The sequence below is a fragment of the Lichenostomus cassidix genome, chromosome 3, assembly GCF_008360975.1.
Source record: "Lichenostomus cassidix isolate B80296 chromosome 3, HeHo_3.0, whole genome shotgun sequence".
Lineage (NCBI taxonomy): Eukaryota > Metazoa > Chordata > Aves > Passeriformes > Meliphagidae > Lichenostomus > Lichenostomus cassidix.
The window spans coordinates 45167526-45185326 of record NC_139483.1 but is presented as its reverse complement, the minus strand read 5'-3'; the positions used below and the strand labels follow the sequence as shown (position 1 = coordinate 45185326).

General features: G+C 42.7%; 1 protein-coding gene and 1 long non-coding RNA gene across 3 annotated transcripts in view; one reads left to right on the top strand and one right to left on the bottom strand.

Moving 5' to 3' along the window:
* Positions 1 to 15178, top strand: part of GREM2 (gremlin 2, DAN family BMP antagonist) — a 40642-nt gene extending 25464 nt beyond the window's left edge. The window contains exons 1-2 of one of the 2 annotated variants that reach the window (XM_085055557.1): positions 10161 to 10284; positions 12376 to 15178. In XM_085055557.1, the coding sequence (XP_084911683.1) occupies positions 10217 to 10284; positions 12376 to 12883 (576 nt within the window). In that variant the 5' untranslated portion in view covers positions 10161 to 10216 and the 3' untranslated portion in view covers positions 12884 to 15178. Of the gene's footprint in view, positions 1 to 10160; positions 10285 to 12375 lie in introns of those variants that run through there. The other variant, XM_085055559.1, reaches the window with a different exon arrangement.
* LOC146439610 (uncharacterized) lies at positions 7505 to 16622 on the bottom strand. Its single transcript, XR_014850853.1, has 3 exons — positions 16554 to 16622; positions 16136 to 16299; positions 7505 to 7648 (listed from the first exon to the last, which is right to left on the bottom strand). It is a non-coding gene; the product is annotated as an uncharacterized LOC146439610 (long non-coding RNA).
* Positions 16623 to 17801: the final 1179 nt, after the last annotated feature.

The following is a 17801-nucleotide window of genomic DNA, read 5'->3' as shown; positions in this document are numbered from 1 at the left end:
ATTGTCTATTTGATATCTGTGACAGTCAAAAATGTTTGTCAGTTTGGAAATATCAATAGATATATAGTGAAATAAATATTTATTTTTTTAATATTAGAAAACAACTTGAAAACTAGGGTCAAAATATTTCCAAACTGAAGAACTTGCATCAAGACATGAACTGATGTGTGGACTAGGGTAGTCAAGAAGCCGTGTAACTCTGAAGGTTTTGAACTCCAAATGTCCGCTTTGTTTTTAGGTTTTGCAAAAACACAGACAAAACCCCATCAGAGCACATGGTTGCTGCATTTTTCAGCCCTCACACATTTGAGTTGCATTTCAGTTGCATACATGAAGTTTTTCTTGTAGAGACCCTAAGTGAGCAGGCTTCCTTCCAGAGCAAAGCCCAGAGCTGAGTTAAACATTTGAAATAAAACTAATTAAACAGGGATTGTGATGGGCCATTGGTAACTGCAAAAGTTAGCCAAGAATAAGGCTGGTGCTATAAGGGAAAGAAGAAAACATCTGGTAATTCTCCAAGTAAGTTTGTGAACAAAGGGGAAGACAAAATATTACAGGATCAACCCAAGGATAATGCCATGCATGGTGTGCAGCAGTGACTTGTTACTGCTTGGCTTCCATTGACAGGCAGTGCAAATAAACTTTACTCTGTTTGGCAGCTACACCCTGGGTGAGGAAATGTATTAAGAACTTGGAGGTGACCCACTGCACTTTCAAGGTGTCTCGTGTTGCATGTGAACATAAGAGCTCATGAACTCTGAGCTTTCTATGGGTGTGTTCAGTATGCCAGTCCACCACAGTAACCCTAAGTGTCCCTTTTGCTACTCACACCTCCTGTTCTAACTTGTGATACCATTGACTTGTTCCCCCGTCCCTTCCCCTGAAATATTTTTCATGCCTTCCTGTGTACCCTGGGAGAGAACACACTTGGTGTAATGCAGTAGACATTTTGAACCTGCCTTGCTGTCCAACCCATTTGAAATTTGGCAGAGGAAGAAAAATTACTTGTGAGGAAGTGTCAGATGTGTTGCTTATAAACTGAAGGAAACGCAAAATAGGATGAGGGGATTCTCTAGATTTAGCCTCACTGAGGAGAAAAAGTGTTTTTCTGTGAAACTAGTAATTCTGGTAAGGCACTTAGTTATGTGTTTGCATGTCATAGACCTGGTTGCAGCTAACAGGCTGAATGGGGTCAATTGTTTTATTTGCTCATTAGCATAGATCTGTCCTCGAAACTGCTGTAAGTTTTAGGCAGGAGGATTGATGCTTTGCCAGACAAATTTAAGCAGAGATAAGTGTAAATGAAAAATGCTCGAAGCAATAAATCTGTGCCATTTTTTAAGACAACTGTATGAAAATATAGCTGGAATGGTTCTTAGAAGTGAAGTATTGGAAAGTGGTGGGATGCACAGCTGAAATTTTGTTTGTATGGGAATTTGCATACCCCCTAATAGAAAGATTAGCCTGCGGGATATTGCGATAAGAGCAGTTCTTATTTGAACCATCTGTGTTTCAGCTCTAAAAATAGGATATTGGCTTACAGAAATTCATAATATAAAGACTGGATCATCAATAACATTTTAGATTTTTCAAACAGGAACATGACCACTTCAGAGTCATAATGTGTAACTGAGGATAGCATCTTGATAGAGAGCCTGAAAGAATAAAACTATCTGAATCTACCAGAAAACCTGGAAAATTTAAATGTTACTTCTCTGCTGATTAATCTAGTGTTTCTTATGTACAAGACTACATGCCACCTATTGATTTTTAGAAGTACTTGCATTTTTCTGATCACGAAGAGAAACAAGTAGAAATTCTTTTGAGCACTTTTGTGATGCTTTAGAGACCTCAGTCTTCTCCTAGAACAAACCTCATCCCAATGCCCTCTTTTTAAAATGGTGCAAGTAATGAGCATATATTGAAGGTTAACAGTCTCCTCCCTTATTGTGGGCTAGAATATGAGTTGTGTGTTCTAGAACCAGTGAGTTGTTTGAAATTATAAAGAAATGAATATCCTAACTCCATCTCTGTTCTATCAAAACTCAGGGAAAATATATTGGAAATTTTCATACAAAATTATTTTCATTTACAGAAGTATAATGTTTTTAAAGAAAAGCTTGCCTAAGGGTAGCAAATCTGTATTTCTTGGCAAAAGGAAGAGTATTGGTGCCATGCGGTGCAATTGAAAGATGTTGGAAACAGTCCATTCTCAGTTCATTCCTGGCCTCCAGTAACTCACTTCCCCTCTGAGCTCAGTTCTGGTCCCACCATATGTTGGTCACCAAGTCAGTCTACAAACATTTGAAGTTGTGTCGCTTAGTCAGGCACTGGTCTTGGATGAGATTTCTGTGTTCTGTTGTAATGCAAACAACAGAAATATAATGGAGACAGTTCATTGCAAAACAGTCTTTTGTAGCGTCGATTCTCTAGTGAGGAAGCAACGAAATGAGCTATTGTATTTAAATGCTGAACTTTCCCCATTCTTGTGTTGACTGTCCTCCTTTCCAACAGGCTGAGGGATGGTCACAAATGAAGACATTTGCTCAAGCCACCGCTTCTCTTCAGATTTAGTTTTTTAGTTTTTTTCTCCCAAGGGCGGAAGTCTGCTGTTTTCTCCTGAATGAAATGCTGCCAAATGGGAGTGTAACAGCTGCCTTCAACACAGAAGAATAAAGTTAAATGTAGGCTGTTTTTACTTGCTGGACAAAATGTTCATGTGCAAACAGAACTGACTTGCCTCTTTGGGGCTCTTTATCTTGTGCTGAAAAGCTGAGAAACACTGAGAAGGAGACCAAGTATCTTTTCAACTTAGTTCACTCTTGCAGAGAGACATTTTTTAGATTCCTAGGAGAATTATCAGTGCTTTCTAAAAAAACTCCTTATATCCATTCCTTCCGCCCCGTGACTGTAGCATCCTTCAAAACCAGGTTGGGAGAGAGAAAATCAGCCTCACGGACAGCTAGCAGAAATCTGGTTTTATTTTGTGGGTTTTTCCCTCCTCCCACTGCCCCTTTTTCCCCCAGTATTGCATATGCTGCCAGTACTGATGACTACCCAGACACTTCTGAGTAGGACATCTCACTCTGCTTGGGACAATTCACATGTGCTCACCAGGCAGACATTTGTCTGTGGTTGGTTCTAAAACCACAAGTTCCTGAAGCTGAAATAGCAACAAAATTTAGGGCTTTTGATCATAATGAGACGAAAAAACCCCTTTGTCCAGTTACCTGCTTGTATTCAACCAGACTTATGTGTGTTCTTAATCCCCTAAAAAAGGCATTGCTGCACTACCAGAGGTACTATAGGATGACTTTGCTTTCACATTTCTTGCAGTTTTTGTTCCTTCCCTTTATTTTACTTTTCCTGTTTTAAAATGATAAATGCTGACCTAGTTGTTGAATCAAAATCTTTGCTGCTGATAAATAGAGGGTCACATGAAGTTGATATTGTCTTCCTTCACTGTATTACCTGGCTAATATTTAGCCTTAAAAAAACCACAACCCAACAAAACTTGCAGCATTGTTTCCTGCACTATTTTCTTCTAGCTGGGGCCTTAGTAATTGCATCTATTATATGTGTGTGTTTTTTGGGAAGCACTGGTATTTATCATGGACATAATCACAGAGGACAAGTAAGGTTAGCAGGAACCACAGTGGATCATCTGGTCCAACCTTCCTGCTCAAGCAGGGTCATTCTAGAGCATATGGCACAGAATTGTGTCCAGACAATTCTTGAATATCTCCAGCCAGGGAGATTCCACAATCTCTCTGGCCAATCTGTTCCACTGCACAGTAATCCTCACAGTGAAGAAGTTCTTCCATGTATTCAGATGAAACTTCCTGTGCATCAATTTCTGTCTATTGCCTCTTGTCCTGTTGCTTGGCACCACCGAGCAGAGCCTGGCTCCATCCTCTTGGCATCCTCCCTTCACAATTGATGAGACATTGATGAGGTCCCTTCTCAGTCATCTCTTCTCAGGCTGAACAGGCCCAGCTCCCTCAGCCTTTCCTGTAAGAGAGATCCTCCAGTCTTTTAATCATCTTGTACTGAGGAACCCAGGACTGGACACAGCACTGAAGATGTGGCCTCACCAGGGCTGAGTAGAGGGGCAGGATCTGCTCTCCTTGACCTGCTGGCACTGCTCTTTCCAATGCACCCCAGGACACCATTTGCCATCTTGGCCACAAAGGCACTGCTGGCTCAGGGACAGCTTCTTGTCCACCAGAACCCCCAGGTCCTTCTCCACAGAGCTGCTTTCCAGCAGCTCAGCCCCAGCCTGTGCTGCTGCAGGGGTTATTCCTCCCCGGTTGCAGGACCCTGCATGCGCCTTTTTGAATCTCAGAAAGTTCCTCTCTGCCCATCTCTCCAGCCTGTCAAGGTCCTTCTGAAGGGCTGCACAGCCCTGTAGGATATCAGCCCCTCCTCCCAGCTTTGAGTTGTCAGGGAATCTGCTGAGGAGGCCTCTGCCCTTCATCCAAGTCACTGATAAATAATGTGAACAACACTGGGCCCAGTACTGAACCTTGGGGGACGCCACGAGTGACAGGCCTCCAGCTCAGACCTGTGCCACTGGTATGACCCTCTGGGATCTGCCTTTCAGACAGTTCTGAATCCACCTCACTGTCCACTCATCCAGCCTGCACTTGCTGACTTTGCCTATGAGGATGTTGTGAGAGAGACAGCCTTGAAAGCCTCACTGAAGATGGGGTAGACAATATCCACTGGTCTCCCCTCATCCATACAGGTGGTTGTTTCATGGTAGAAAGCAATCCGGTTGGTCAAGCATTATTTATTTTTTTGTGAATCCATGCTGAGTGCTCCTGATCACCTTCTTGTTATCCATGTGGCTAGAGATGAACTCCAGAACGTGGTACTCCATCACTTTTCTCAGGGTTGAGGTGGGGCTGACTGGCCAGTAGTTCCCTGGGTCCTCTTTCTTACCCATTTTGAAGACTGGGTGACATTTGCTTTCTTCCAGTCCTTAGATACCTCTCCTGACTGCCATGGCCTTTCAAAGATGATAGTGAGCAGCCTCACTATAGTGTCCATCAGTTCTTTTAGCACTCATGGATGCAGTCCATCAGGGCCCATGGACTTGTAGATGTCAAATTTGATTAGGTGTTCTCTAACCCAATCCTCCTTCCTTCCAACATTCCTTTACCCTGGTCTCCTGGGTCAGAGTCCTAAGAGATGATCATGTCAGACCAATGCAAAGAAGACATTCAGTAACTCTGTGTTCTCTGTTACCAGCATCCCCACTCCATTAGTAATGTGTCCTCATTATCCTTAATTTTCCTTTTGCTGTGAATTTGTGCATTTGAAGAAGCCCCTCTTGTTCCCATTGACATACTTGACCAGATTTAGTTCCAGATGGCATCAAGCTTCCTTATCTCATTTCCGGTTACTTCGATAACCTCTCTATAATCATTCCAAGTGGCCCAATCCTGCTTCCATCTCCTTAATGATAAAAGTGCTAGTGAGAGTATGTCAAATTAAAATGGCAGGGCTGACTTCATCAAAACTTCCCGTCCCCTCTCTCCGGTATTCTGGAACTTTAGTTTAGAGCCAGCTTCTTCAGTGACTCTCCTCACAAACTCCTAGTCCTTGCTTTAAAAAATGAGAAACCTCTCTTTCCTCAAGTAATAGTACTACTTAAAAAAAAATGAAACACATATTTAAAAGCTATGCAAGGTAAGAAAGATTCAGCCTATGAAGAGTATAATACTATAGATCAATAATACAATATTTAGATCAATATACTTTGTGGCAGGATGACAGTGCAAAGAAGAACCACTGCAGCAGTGTGATCCTTTAAAACTGATGAATTGAGCAGCTGCATTTAAACAGGTTTCAAATCAGCTTGTTTGAAGGTTCTGAAAGAAAAAATAGTTCAGTGGTTATAAACATGAATTTCTGCTGGGACTAAAGGCAGATAAGAAGGAGAGAGGACAAGATGAGAAGCAAAAACCCAACGTTCAAGCTGGTTAGTTTTAGTGTCAAGGATTGGTTTACCCTCAGGTTTTCTTCATTATTCCTCCTGTCTTAAAAATAACACATAATGCATTGCTGAATAAGACAGGAGTAATTGGCTGAGTTGTCGGTTCCCCTTACATTTTTGTGCCTGGATCAAGAATTCTTCTAAACTCCCAGCCTTTTCAGAGAAAATTCAAGATAAAGCTCTTGGTAGTAGAAAATCTATAAGGAGAGATGGATTAATATGATACATCATCCTTTGTTCTACATACTTCCATTTTGTTGATTATTAACTCTATTTTTCATTACTTCAAATTCATTGTCTTCAGGAACTGTTTTGACAAGGAGAACTTTTAAGTTCTGGCATTATTGGGGAAATGCTGTCCTCTTCTGAGGAACGCAGGCTGGCATTGTTGAAACACAACTTCATTGCCCCCTTTCAAAAAGCAAAGCAAGAGCCTGAAAAATGGAGTGGGATTGTACAGTTCCCTCTACTCTCAGTAGAGTAGGTTCTACAAACAGTAGAACATCCAGCCTGCAGGAAGACTTTTCCTGGTTCCCTCAAAGCTTTGTGGCATTCCCTGTGGGCACTCTTTGCTCTCTGGGAGAGAGGTGTTCATGCAAGAGAGAAAGATGCATCTCCTTGGTGGAAGGGAGAGGGAAGGATAGAGATGAAGAAGGATCTTCATCCAAGCAAGCCAGTGAGGGTACTAGGAATTTATTAAGTCTGAAATAAATGTTTTCTTCCTCAACCATCTACTGTTAGGGCTGTGATGCGACTTTCTTTCGATCACTATAGAAGGTTCTTAGAGGACAAGAGTGGAAAAATTGTCTGTAATAGCATTAATTATTCTTAATTAAGTAATCACTGCCTTGTGTGTTGTGTACAGTGGTTTTGAAAAGTGATGTTTAGTACTCCTAGAACATGGTAACTACTGCTAAAATACCGAGTTTTTGTATCTGAATAACTGAGTAACTGAATCCTAGCTGCAGTACTGTGTTTTCTTCATTTTTTTACGTTTGGTCTGCTCTGCCTCCTGCATGTTTTGTTGTTGTGGCTGGCCTCAGTCTTGGCAATTTAGTAGTAGGGATCTATTAATGATGGAACGATTTAATAAGACGCCTATGTCTCCGCAACAGGAGATACATTACAGTGTTCAATTATTGCTAATGCTGTTGGGACATGGAAGAAATAGTTTCCAAAGGATAGTTAAAAGGGAGAAGTTAGCACCAAATACCTCCCTTGCACAAAGATGCCTGATTAGTCTTTATTGTAGTCTTTATGAGAACATTGTACCATTAGAAACATGCCTAACTATTAATAAATTAAATAAATAGCATTTTTGGCTTCCTGGTAGAGGATTTGATATTTCCTGGCTTTCCACATCTGTTGCTAAAGCCAAGTTTTAGTTCTTTGAAAAGCTATTGCCTGGCTTGTCTTCAAGGAACACTTCTTGTGTCCCATCTTAAATGTGAGAACTAACCATGTACATTGTGTTCTTACATTATTGTACATATGAATGGTTTATACAGATTCTTTTTCTGACTAGGTCTAATACGAAAGTAAGTGGGGACTAGAAAAAAGTTTTGGTAACAGGGCTTCCCACACTCAGCCATGCTCAAGTGATCCCTAAGGAGAGCTGTCATGTCTCTGAAGTTTGCAGGATGGAAACTGGAAACAAGCAACGCAGGTGGTCAAGTGTGGCCATCTATGTACTGTAGTATGCAACAGGACCTGGCTTAATCTAGTCTGTAATGCCTGCCTTTTGCTGGTAGTTAAAGATAAATACTTGTCCAAGGGAAGCTCTTCAGCTGTTAATTAAATTTAAGGTTTTCAAAAAGTAAAAAATCTCTGAATTTGTTTATTATCTTCCCACTCACTGGCTCTTACGGTACTTGAGACTGTACTTTTGATGGGTCTATGATAGGTTTATAGTACTAAATCCTCTTCCTCATGAATCCATACTGTGATAAAGTTGAATAGGTAGAGTCTTGAGTTCCATGGTAAAACAAGTTTTGCAGGTTTGGATTTTTTGGTTGTGGGTTGGGGTTTTTTGGTTCTTTTGTTTTATTTTGTTTTGTTTTAAATTGCCTGTGACTTTTATTTCTGAATTCCCTCCAGAAAGGCCAGGTGAAGAGATGATTGTGTCATACCTGTATCAGAGAGTTGGATGCTTCCAGTAATGCTGATAATGCTGAGTGCTTTGTAGGTGTGCATGCTAAAGCAAATAAATGGGTCTCACACCTCCTGATTTCCTGAGCAGCTAACATTAAATAGCACAGCAATCTTCCAGTTATATCTCTCTTTCTATCTGTCCCCTTGCCACCCTGAAGCAGGCTGATCTACAAACCAGGAATTCCCAGTCAGAATCTGCATCCTGAGCTGAGAATCTGGTAGTGACTTAGAAAACCAGAGGAAATGTCAGAACAGTCAGTCAGCACAGATGGGCACAGGTGTTACCTCCTGCCCTGTCTGTCAGACCATAGCACCCACTTCACTGGAGGACTCCCTCGAAAATTATGACCTTGAATTCTGAAATCAAACCCGGTGCTCCAATTCAGAGGGAACTTCCCTAAGCACAAAACTATAAGCTATTTTGGGGGTTACATTACTACCTGTCCTGCTCTGGAGCTTGATTACTTTCAAGAACGTGTGAGTTAAGGGCCCAGAAGGTCAGTATAAAAGAGGGAGCCTGCCTTGGTAGATACTTGATGTTCCACAGTACTTGGATCCAAAGAAATAAAGCTAAGGGTAGACACAGTGATCCTGGGTCTTCCCCTCCTAGCACGGGGACCAGACCTCTGAATGACAGAGCTGGATTTTGACTTTCTTGCTTCCATGGCCAAGGATTTTTTACACTCCTGGGCCTGATAGCCCAGCTCCAGCATGTTGGGTTTGATGAATTTATGAACTCATACTTGATGCTGATTTCCTTATCTCAAGGAGAAAAAACTTGCTATGTGATACGTAAATGCGGCCAGGCCTTGTTGAATGACTTGTCTAAGGTAAAGTTATTCTCAGCTCAGGCGCTGGAAAAAAGGCCTGGGGGGAACTGACAGCAGCTGGCAACAGTGCTTGAAGAGGTTGAAAACTGTCACACAGGGGCTGCCACTGGCTCTGCTCTGGGGAGCCCCAGTGCAGCAGGAATGGGGGGCTCAGGCTGGCACTGGTGCAGGCTGTAGAGGCGTTGGTCTCTTGAGGCAGTTCTCGCTTGCATGGTCTCAGCCACATGCTGTTCCATTCTGTTCCATCTAAGTAGGGCAGAACTGCCCTTTCCTTGCCAAAAGCCACATTCTTCTCCAGTGCATTTTGTGTTTCTTCTCATCCCGCTCTGTCTGCAGACAGACAGCATTCACCATGTTGCTTTGCATTCAAATTGAGTTTGCCAAAGTGTTCTCTTTCTCTTGGAGTTCTGAAGTTTCTCTTCTCTTTGCATGTGAGCACTGAAAATATATGTAGTCCTTAGCAAGTTGCTGGCACCAGGTGACCTTGTTTGCACCCTTACTTGCTTGAATAGGGGATTTGTGTGCCAGGGCTTAGAAAGGGGTGATTTGCAGGCTAGTGAGGGGTAACCCTGTGATTAGAAATTCCACGATCTGACAGAATGCACATTTGACCTGCTGGTGTAAAATAGATTATTACTCCATTATGTAAATATTTTAAGTTTCAATTTTGATAAGAATCAATGACAGAAATAAATGGGTGCGTTCCTACCTGTCTGTAGAAGTACTTACTAACATGAATTGCAGTGCTTGGTTTATAACCATACAATAGTGGCTTTGATTAATAATGCTTTATTAGTTAAAAACACAGACTTACTGAATAAATCCTACTTACTCTATTGAATGGCTCTCCATGCCTACATAAAACCATTTCAGTAATTAGAAAACTGGTATAGTATTTCTCTATATTGAAGACTTTGAGTTGTTAGTTCTCTGTTAGCTTTCCTGAATTCCTACATGGGATTTCTACTTGACCACCACTCTTGACACAAAAAGGAAATGTGTCCTTTCAAGTTGCATTTTATAATGAGAAAGGGCAGGCGTGGTAACACAGGGTTTCATAGAATTGTAGAATCATGCAAGTTGGAAAAAAACATAAAGGTCATCCCAAGAAAAGAGGAGGGGGTGGGGGAAAGGGTGTCTCTCTTTCTGACCTGTGCTGTCTGCTTCTGTGCCAGGATCAGAGAAATGAGACTGGAGAGGCAATATCCCTTGTGTTTCAAAAGAGTAGAAGAGTATGCCTGAGAAATGTGACATGAGGCATCTTGTTGAGAGCTCACCTCTGTCTTTTTCTAGAAGATCTAGGTTTGTAACTGACTTTTTTCTCTCCCCTTTCTATATAAAACACAAAGCACTGGGAATCAGTTGTTTTATCTACTACTGAAATGCAGCCATCAGGGCAGAATAACATGAGAACAGTTTGAAAGGAAGCATGGAACACTATATTCAACTGAAACTAATTACCTGATTAGGTTTTGGCCTGGCTATGTGGGTTGACATCCAATGGACTTGGCGACAATACCTGCCAGCGAAGCCAAGTCTAGTCTTGCTTCGTTTAAAGGCTCTGGACAAAACTTCTGGACTTGCGTGCTGAATGCTAAGCAATGTGAAAATAGGCCACTGATTTAAAGTACCCATGGCTACAGTGGGTGTTCAGTGGGGAGATGGCATGGTTGCAGATGAAGGAACTTTTATGTGGTTTAGAAATACTGTTTTCCATTTAAAGGTGGTTCTGTTTGAAGCATTCAATTGGGTGAAATTTAACTCTGCATCAGAACATCCTCTTTTTACAGCTATATGATTAGCACTTTTGTTTCCTTCAGCACTTCAAACTTATTCCTTTAGAAACTTAGTCCAAGTCTGACATTGAGATCTTTTAGGTTTAGAAAATCACCTAAAGGGATGATATCTCACCTAGTCTGCTACAGCAGTTCCTTTATCTCCACAGAAGTTAAACATGTTAGGTCTGCTTTATTAGGTGAGAAGCATTTGTTACTGCTATTCTTGTCTTCTTTTGCACCTTTACTGCAAACACTTTTTTGATCTTTTGGTCTCATTGTTTGGAAGATGACATGTTTTCCAGATGGGAGTACCTATGCAACATCTGAAGTGTCTATAGTGTTAGGCATTATAATTACCAGTGTGATGGTAGTTTTTTGTCTTGGCATCTCTCTAAAGGAAAAAAATTAAAATCATTACTTGGAAGGTTTGGAGCTTTACTGGGAAGAGAGTCTTTCTTCTGTACGCTATTATAAAAATATTCATTAAGAACAAAGGTGAACAGAGCACTTTAGAAAGACTTGGAAGTGTTCTCATCTCCAAATGGGAAGCTTCTGTGCTGCACCCACTTCTGGCACTGCAGAGACCCTCTGTTTTCCTTTCCCAGGGAGAGTGATATGAAATGAACTGCCAAATGAGCAGTTCACTAGTGAGCATTGACTTTATTAGGAAATTTAGTACACCTACTCTGATATTCTGGAAGCACATCAAGACACATTACTAAAATGGATTGGACAAGAGTTGGTGAGGGATACTCCACAGAACAAGAATACCTAATAGCCAACCATAGGAAAAAAGTATTTTTGCCATCTGGCTGACTATTTTAACTTAGCAACTAGCTTACGCTCTGACTTATTCCTTAACATCTAAAATACATATTAAATCCTCTCTTGTTTACAAACCTTCTTAAACCATTTGCTCAAGAGGCTTTGCAGTTGTGAAGTCCTCAAAGTTTTGTTTAAGCATTTCCTCTTACGGCAAAAATAAATCCATCAAGGTTTTGGCCTCATGCAGAGACAACAAATAAAAGCCTGCAAGTGCCATAAAAACCCCAAGAAACTTCAGAAGCAATTTAAAATAATAAAATTAGGTTTTTGGACACCCCTTGCAACTTCTGTGTGGAATGAGGCTGGGCTGGGATTTGGGGTCTGAAGAGGCAGATTGGAGTTCATTTTGTGTAATCTGGTATTCCCTTCCCCTCTCCCCTGCCATCCCCAAATCAGCTCTCACCATCTTGGCAGGGGTCTCTTGAGCCTTTGCTAGCCAGGAGTTTGCCCAGCTGTTTGGCCCAGGATTTCACAGAGAAGGAACTGTTTCTGGTTGAAGCTTCTGTAAAACCACCACTTCAGCCATCAAAGCATTAGTGTCCCTGTGGGGAAAAAGCAAGTAGTTGGAGAGTTTCGGGAGGGGTGAGGGGGAGCAATGTAATTTTCCAAAGGGCCTGGCCTCTTCGTGATAGGTAATCACCCTAGAATGGAGCTAATCTAGGAAAAGTGATGGGATTATAAAGACGATAAGATCTCCACTTCCAAAAGCATGCGTGAAGTACCAACTCCATTCCAATTCCGCGGTTTGAAAACGCGTCTCTCCTAACAGTGCCTTGCGTTGCCCTTGCAGGATGATTTGGAAATTCGCCTTGTCCGTTTTCCTGATGGCAGCGCTGGTCCGGGTGACGGACAGCAGGAAAAACCGGCCCGCAGGTGCCATTCCCTCCCCGTACAAAGGCAGCAGCAGCAACCACTCGGAGCGCCGGCAGCAGCTGAACAAGGAGGTGTTGGCTTCCAGCCAGGAGGCCCTGGTGGTCACCGAGAGGAAGTACCTCAAGAGCGACTGGTGCAAGACGCAGCCGCTGCGGCAGACTGTGAGCGAGGAGGGCTGCATCAGCCGCACCATCATCAACCGCTTCTGCTACGGGCAGTGCAACTCCTTCTACATCCCGCGGCACGTCAAGAAGGAGGAGGAGTCCTTTCAGTCCTGTGCTTTCTGCAAGCCACACAAGGTCACCTCTTCCACCGTGCAGCTGGAGTGCCCCGAGCTAGACCCACCGTTCCGACTCAAGAAAATTCAGAAGGTCAAGCAGTGCCGGTGCATGTCTGTGAATCTGAACAGCTCAGGCAAACTGTGAGAACAGGCGTGTAGCTGCTGCTTGGGGTTGCCTCCATCAGCTTTACTGCTGCCTCTCCTCTCCCACTGAGCAGACTGTCCATTTTGTTGGTTTGTTTCTTCTTTTCCCCCTTTTTTTTTTTGGTGTTTTGTTTTCTTTCAGGAGGCATCTCTCCAGCAAGGAAAGGCTCCTTGTCACTTGCCTACTGGAATAACGCTTTTTAACAGGCTGTGTTAGGCACATCACCGTAAAGTTTCATTGTATTTTAAATATCATCCGGCAGTTGAATCTTCTGGAGTGGAGCAGGCTCCCAGAAGCTGGGATTGATCATCTAAGTGACCAGTTGGCTGAATCCAGCATTAAATGTTTCCACTGTGTGGAGTAAAGCCCTCTGCCCTACACTCCAGTTCCCTCCACAAGTTGAGAACGCCTTCCCTGTGCTTTGGACTGGAGCTTGCTTCTCTCACTTGGAAGTGCTGGGGTGCTGCCCAGGACTGGGGGACACAGATGAGGGAGGACGAGGAGGAATGTGTGAAAAGCAAGAGAGACTCTCTGACGAGGCTTCTCTCCTCAAGATGACTTCAATTGTGCAATGACAAATGGTTCTGGGCTTGTTGTCTGAATGGCAGATCAGAAGGAAGGGGAAGAGGGTGAGGCGCTGGGTCAGCCACGGTGACCGCAGAGCAGACTGAGGGTGGGTTCTGATGCTGTTGTGGTTAGAGTATATTGAACACATGGTCTCTGCAGCAGTGTTTATTTTGTAACCTAGCTATAGTAAACAGCTGTTTAAAGTATTATAGACCTAGCCATGTATATTTTTCTTGTGGCAGAGTATGCCAGCGATTAAAATATGTTAAGAGACTTGGTTGCTAGGTCAGCTGCCTGGCTTAAAATGGACATGGTTTTACTATGCTTTTGGTAGGTTTTTGTATGTTAGATATGTGTGTGTGTTTCTTACTCCAAAAAAGACAACATCCATTTATGACCTTATATTTATGCCTGCTCAGACCAGGGAAGGTGGGAGGGTTGTGGGAGAGAACACTTAAGGGAACAATGTGTCCCCAAAGGTATAAAAGCACTGTCACACAAAGGACAAAGTTTGGTTATTGCTGGACTGAATACAAAAGCTACATAAGTGTCATCAGGTTTTGGGAGTGGTGTCTCTCCCGTGATGGGAAACCATGTTAATGTGTTAGTGTTAAAAGGACAAACGCCTCAGTCAGTGCTGCTGGAATGGGTCACAGCTGTGGGAGCAGGGAAGAAAGTAAGTTGTAATTGCTACACTACTGGTGGTCCACTCAGTTTTTGAGACCTGCGCAAGAAATGTTGGTGAGCACTTGCAGTTCATTTTAAATCATACTATGTTGTTGTACAGCTGATGGAGTTTAACATGTCCCGTATATCCCATTTGTTGCAGTTATCATCTGTATTAGTCCCAGCTGCATTAAAATCCTGTCTCAAACCAGCCCCTTCCCCCAAACCAAAGCCAGCGTGCACTCAGTTGTCTGAAGCTTACAAATTAAAAATGACACGCCGACTCCCTGTGCATGTCTCACAGCTCAGCATCTGCAGCGAGTGAAACCAGCCTGCTGCCGGAGCCCCTCCCCACCAGCTTCTTCACATGCAGCCACTTCAAGGGGTTAATATGTTCAGCACTGGCGCTAGCCGGGGCTTCGGAGCCACAGGTCTGCATTCTGTGACACAGGACTCCCTAAGAGGCTTTCAGGACTGATCTCCACAAGAGCTCACCAAGCGGTTTACAGGGACTGGCATGGGCAGGGTGAGGTGGGTCGGGTCTGGCAGCCCTGGTACGTGGACAGCTTCACTTTTCTGCTGTGACCCTTTCAGAAGTGTGCAGGGAGACCTGGTGCTGCTGCCCTGTGCCCAGCCCCAGGATGAGCACAACTCAGTCGAGTCTTGAGAGTGTGGGTGGGGGTGGGGGGCAGAGGGGGAAGGTGGCAATATAGTCTACTAAGACTTGAAAGGAGTGAACTGAAAGTCAGACATTTTGGACCAGAGAGAGAAAAGCACCCTAGTAAATTCACTTAAGAAAAACGTGCAAGAATCTTTAAGCTATGCCCTGCCTGGGTTTTTCACCAGTTTGCAATATGAATATGCTGCAGCTTAAAGCTCCTTCTAGGAGCTGTGTTTATGTAAAAACTGAGTTGAGCTTGTAATGGTTAAAACTGTATTTAATTCTTGTTTTATAAATGAAAACAAAAAATGAAGAAATGCTTTAAGTATAATGTAATTATTTTATAGGTCAACTATTAAATTATAGATTAAATAATAAAGCTACTCTAGGGTTATATGGCATTCAGGTGTTCTGCTTCAACAGCTTGTGTCCAACTGCTCTCTAATCAGTATATTCTCCAGCTTCCTTTTTACCCTCCCAAATACAGGTGAATGATGGCTCACCCTAATGGGTTGGGAAAACCTAACTACTTCTCCTCTTGTCTCCCACTGCCCTCAAAAATACCTGGAAAGCAAGAGGGAAAAATAAAATGCACTAATCTTAGATTCTGGAGTTGATTCTGCATGCACTAATTCTGGGTTTTTTGGTCAACTGACAAGCAAAGCTCCACCATTGGCTGAAACACTGCCATTATTTGCCATAAGAAAAATAACAGACTTAATTAATTTTACTTAAAATATATATAGACCCTTATGTAACAGGCACCAAACTACCCATAAAGAAAAAAAACGTTATAGGTGCGATTAATGTTTGCTATTGGCTCTTGAGTAGGTACACCGTATGGCACTCCAAGAGTAGGGTAGTATTGTGGGGTTTGTGGGTTTTTTTTTTCCTTTCCAGCACAGAGATAATGCAGTTTCTCAAAGGAAAATTTGTGTGCAGAAAGGGAGTTGCCACACTGATGGATGAGCCTCCACATGACCAGAAGAGATGCCTGTGATGGGTCTTGAAAGAAGCAGGAAAACCTAGACCACAGCCAGCAAGGGAGGGCTATGTCCTTTATGGCACTACACTTACAGGGGCCTTTTGCTTTCTTCCCTTTCCTGTACCTTTATCCAAATCTCACAGGTCAATGTTTGGAGACTTCCTTTTTTTTTTTTTCCCCATAGCTGTTGCTTTAGAGAGTTAGTGTTTGCTTTGCCTTAACTACTCGGGTACCTCGAAGAGCCTCTGTCACGTAGCTCAAAGGGAGCTCAGCTCAGCAGTCATGTCCTCAATGCCCCTCTCTCATTTCCACCTATCTTTTGGTCAGCCTCCTGCTTTGTGCTTTGCAGGTAACTTCATTTCCCAGCACCCACCTGATCCTCCTCTGCCTGAGGCACAGCCCAGATTCCAGCTCCAGTTCTCCATCACTACCCGACGGTTGAACTGTGGTACCAGGGGTGTATGCTGTAATCTAAAAATCTCCCTCTTGCAGGAGCAATCCAAGAACAAGGAGAATCTCTCCAAGTAGATTAAAAAGCTGTAGGTCAGACAGATGCAGTTACTTAAAGTGGAGTGGTGCTACAGGACAGGGGAAGGGAGGAGGAGAGGATGTTAAACTGAATCACAATGGCACTGCCATGCCAGCAGGGACCCCATTTGGGGGGGTTGGCAAGTGAAGTTTCTAAGAGCTTAAATTTGAGCAGCAGCTGGGAATAAATGAGATAACTGTGCTGACGCACTAGGGACCCTTTATCTTCAGAAAGACACCATTTTTTGAGGCAATGGGCTTACCTTTGGATGCTTTTACAGGTAGGTTGGATGAATGCAGATACAGGAACAGCACAGACAGGCCTGTCATAAGCAAGAGAATAGCTCAGAAAAGCTGTTCTGTTATGAGAATCCTCATGGTGGGTGGCAGACATTGGTGGGAGGCATAGTTTTCTCCCTCTCCTCCCTTTGCTTACTTCTTTACACCATCTTCAGAGGAACTCAGCTTCATCAGTTTTCACTTATTCTGTCCATAGTAGTTTAAAATTGGTATAATTGAAGTAACTGGTATAGTGGATTTGTCACAAATTTGGCTTTGTTTTTAACCTAGAGTCTGCAACAAAATAATTGGAATGCAGTGACTTGCTATATGTTCTCTCAATTAAGCAAATATTTGCTTCCAACTTTTTAAGCCAATCACTGAAAAATTGGGCAAGAAAAATAGTCAGTCTATGGAAGATGCCTCTAAATATTATTCCCACTGCCACAGCTGATTAATACTTAACTAAGTTTTGGAAATGTTTTGGGGTGATGAAAGGTGCTTCAAAAAAACCTAATGACTACATGTCATGACCATGCTTCTGAAATGCTTTAATTTATAAGAAAAACAACATGAATCCTCTTAGGTCCTCATAAAAAACCAAGATTGTTATTATCAGCAAGTCACATCTGCAGCTCAGGTATGAAAGTCCTCCTTTTCTGCAGCATTTAAGTGCATTTAAGCATTTAACACTGAGAGATATGTGGTGCTGGTACCAGCAAAGGCTCAGAATTTTGTCTGTGAGAACTCTTGTAGAATTAGGGCCAACTCAAAGTGTAGGGTGCTTATGTTGCAGTAAAGGGGCAGGGGGGACTGCAGAAAATGAGGGGAGAGGGGACCAGTGGGGTGTTCAACCTCTTTAAAACACACCCAAACAAACAAAGAAAAAGACATTAGTCCAGAATTCTATAAAAAGTTGAGTGTGCTGCTGAAAAAAAAGCAGAAGTACAACTTACACTGGGAGTCTGCTCTGGATGTTTTGTGGGTCAGCTGTGGTGCTGCACATAGTGGGCTACTTTGCATGGAAGTTTGAAAACAGGCTGGAGAGAAGCTGTATAAAAGAGAGACATGTTCAACCAAATAGGTTGGGTTTGAGTAAAATAAAAAATCTATGTTGCAGCATGTGTCTTAAGATCATAATATGGTACCATCAGTGCAGTCAACCTTTGACACTTCTTCAGAGAGAGTGAAAGACTTGAAATAACTTCTAGCATCCATGCTGCAGATCCAGT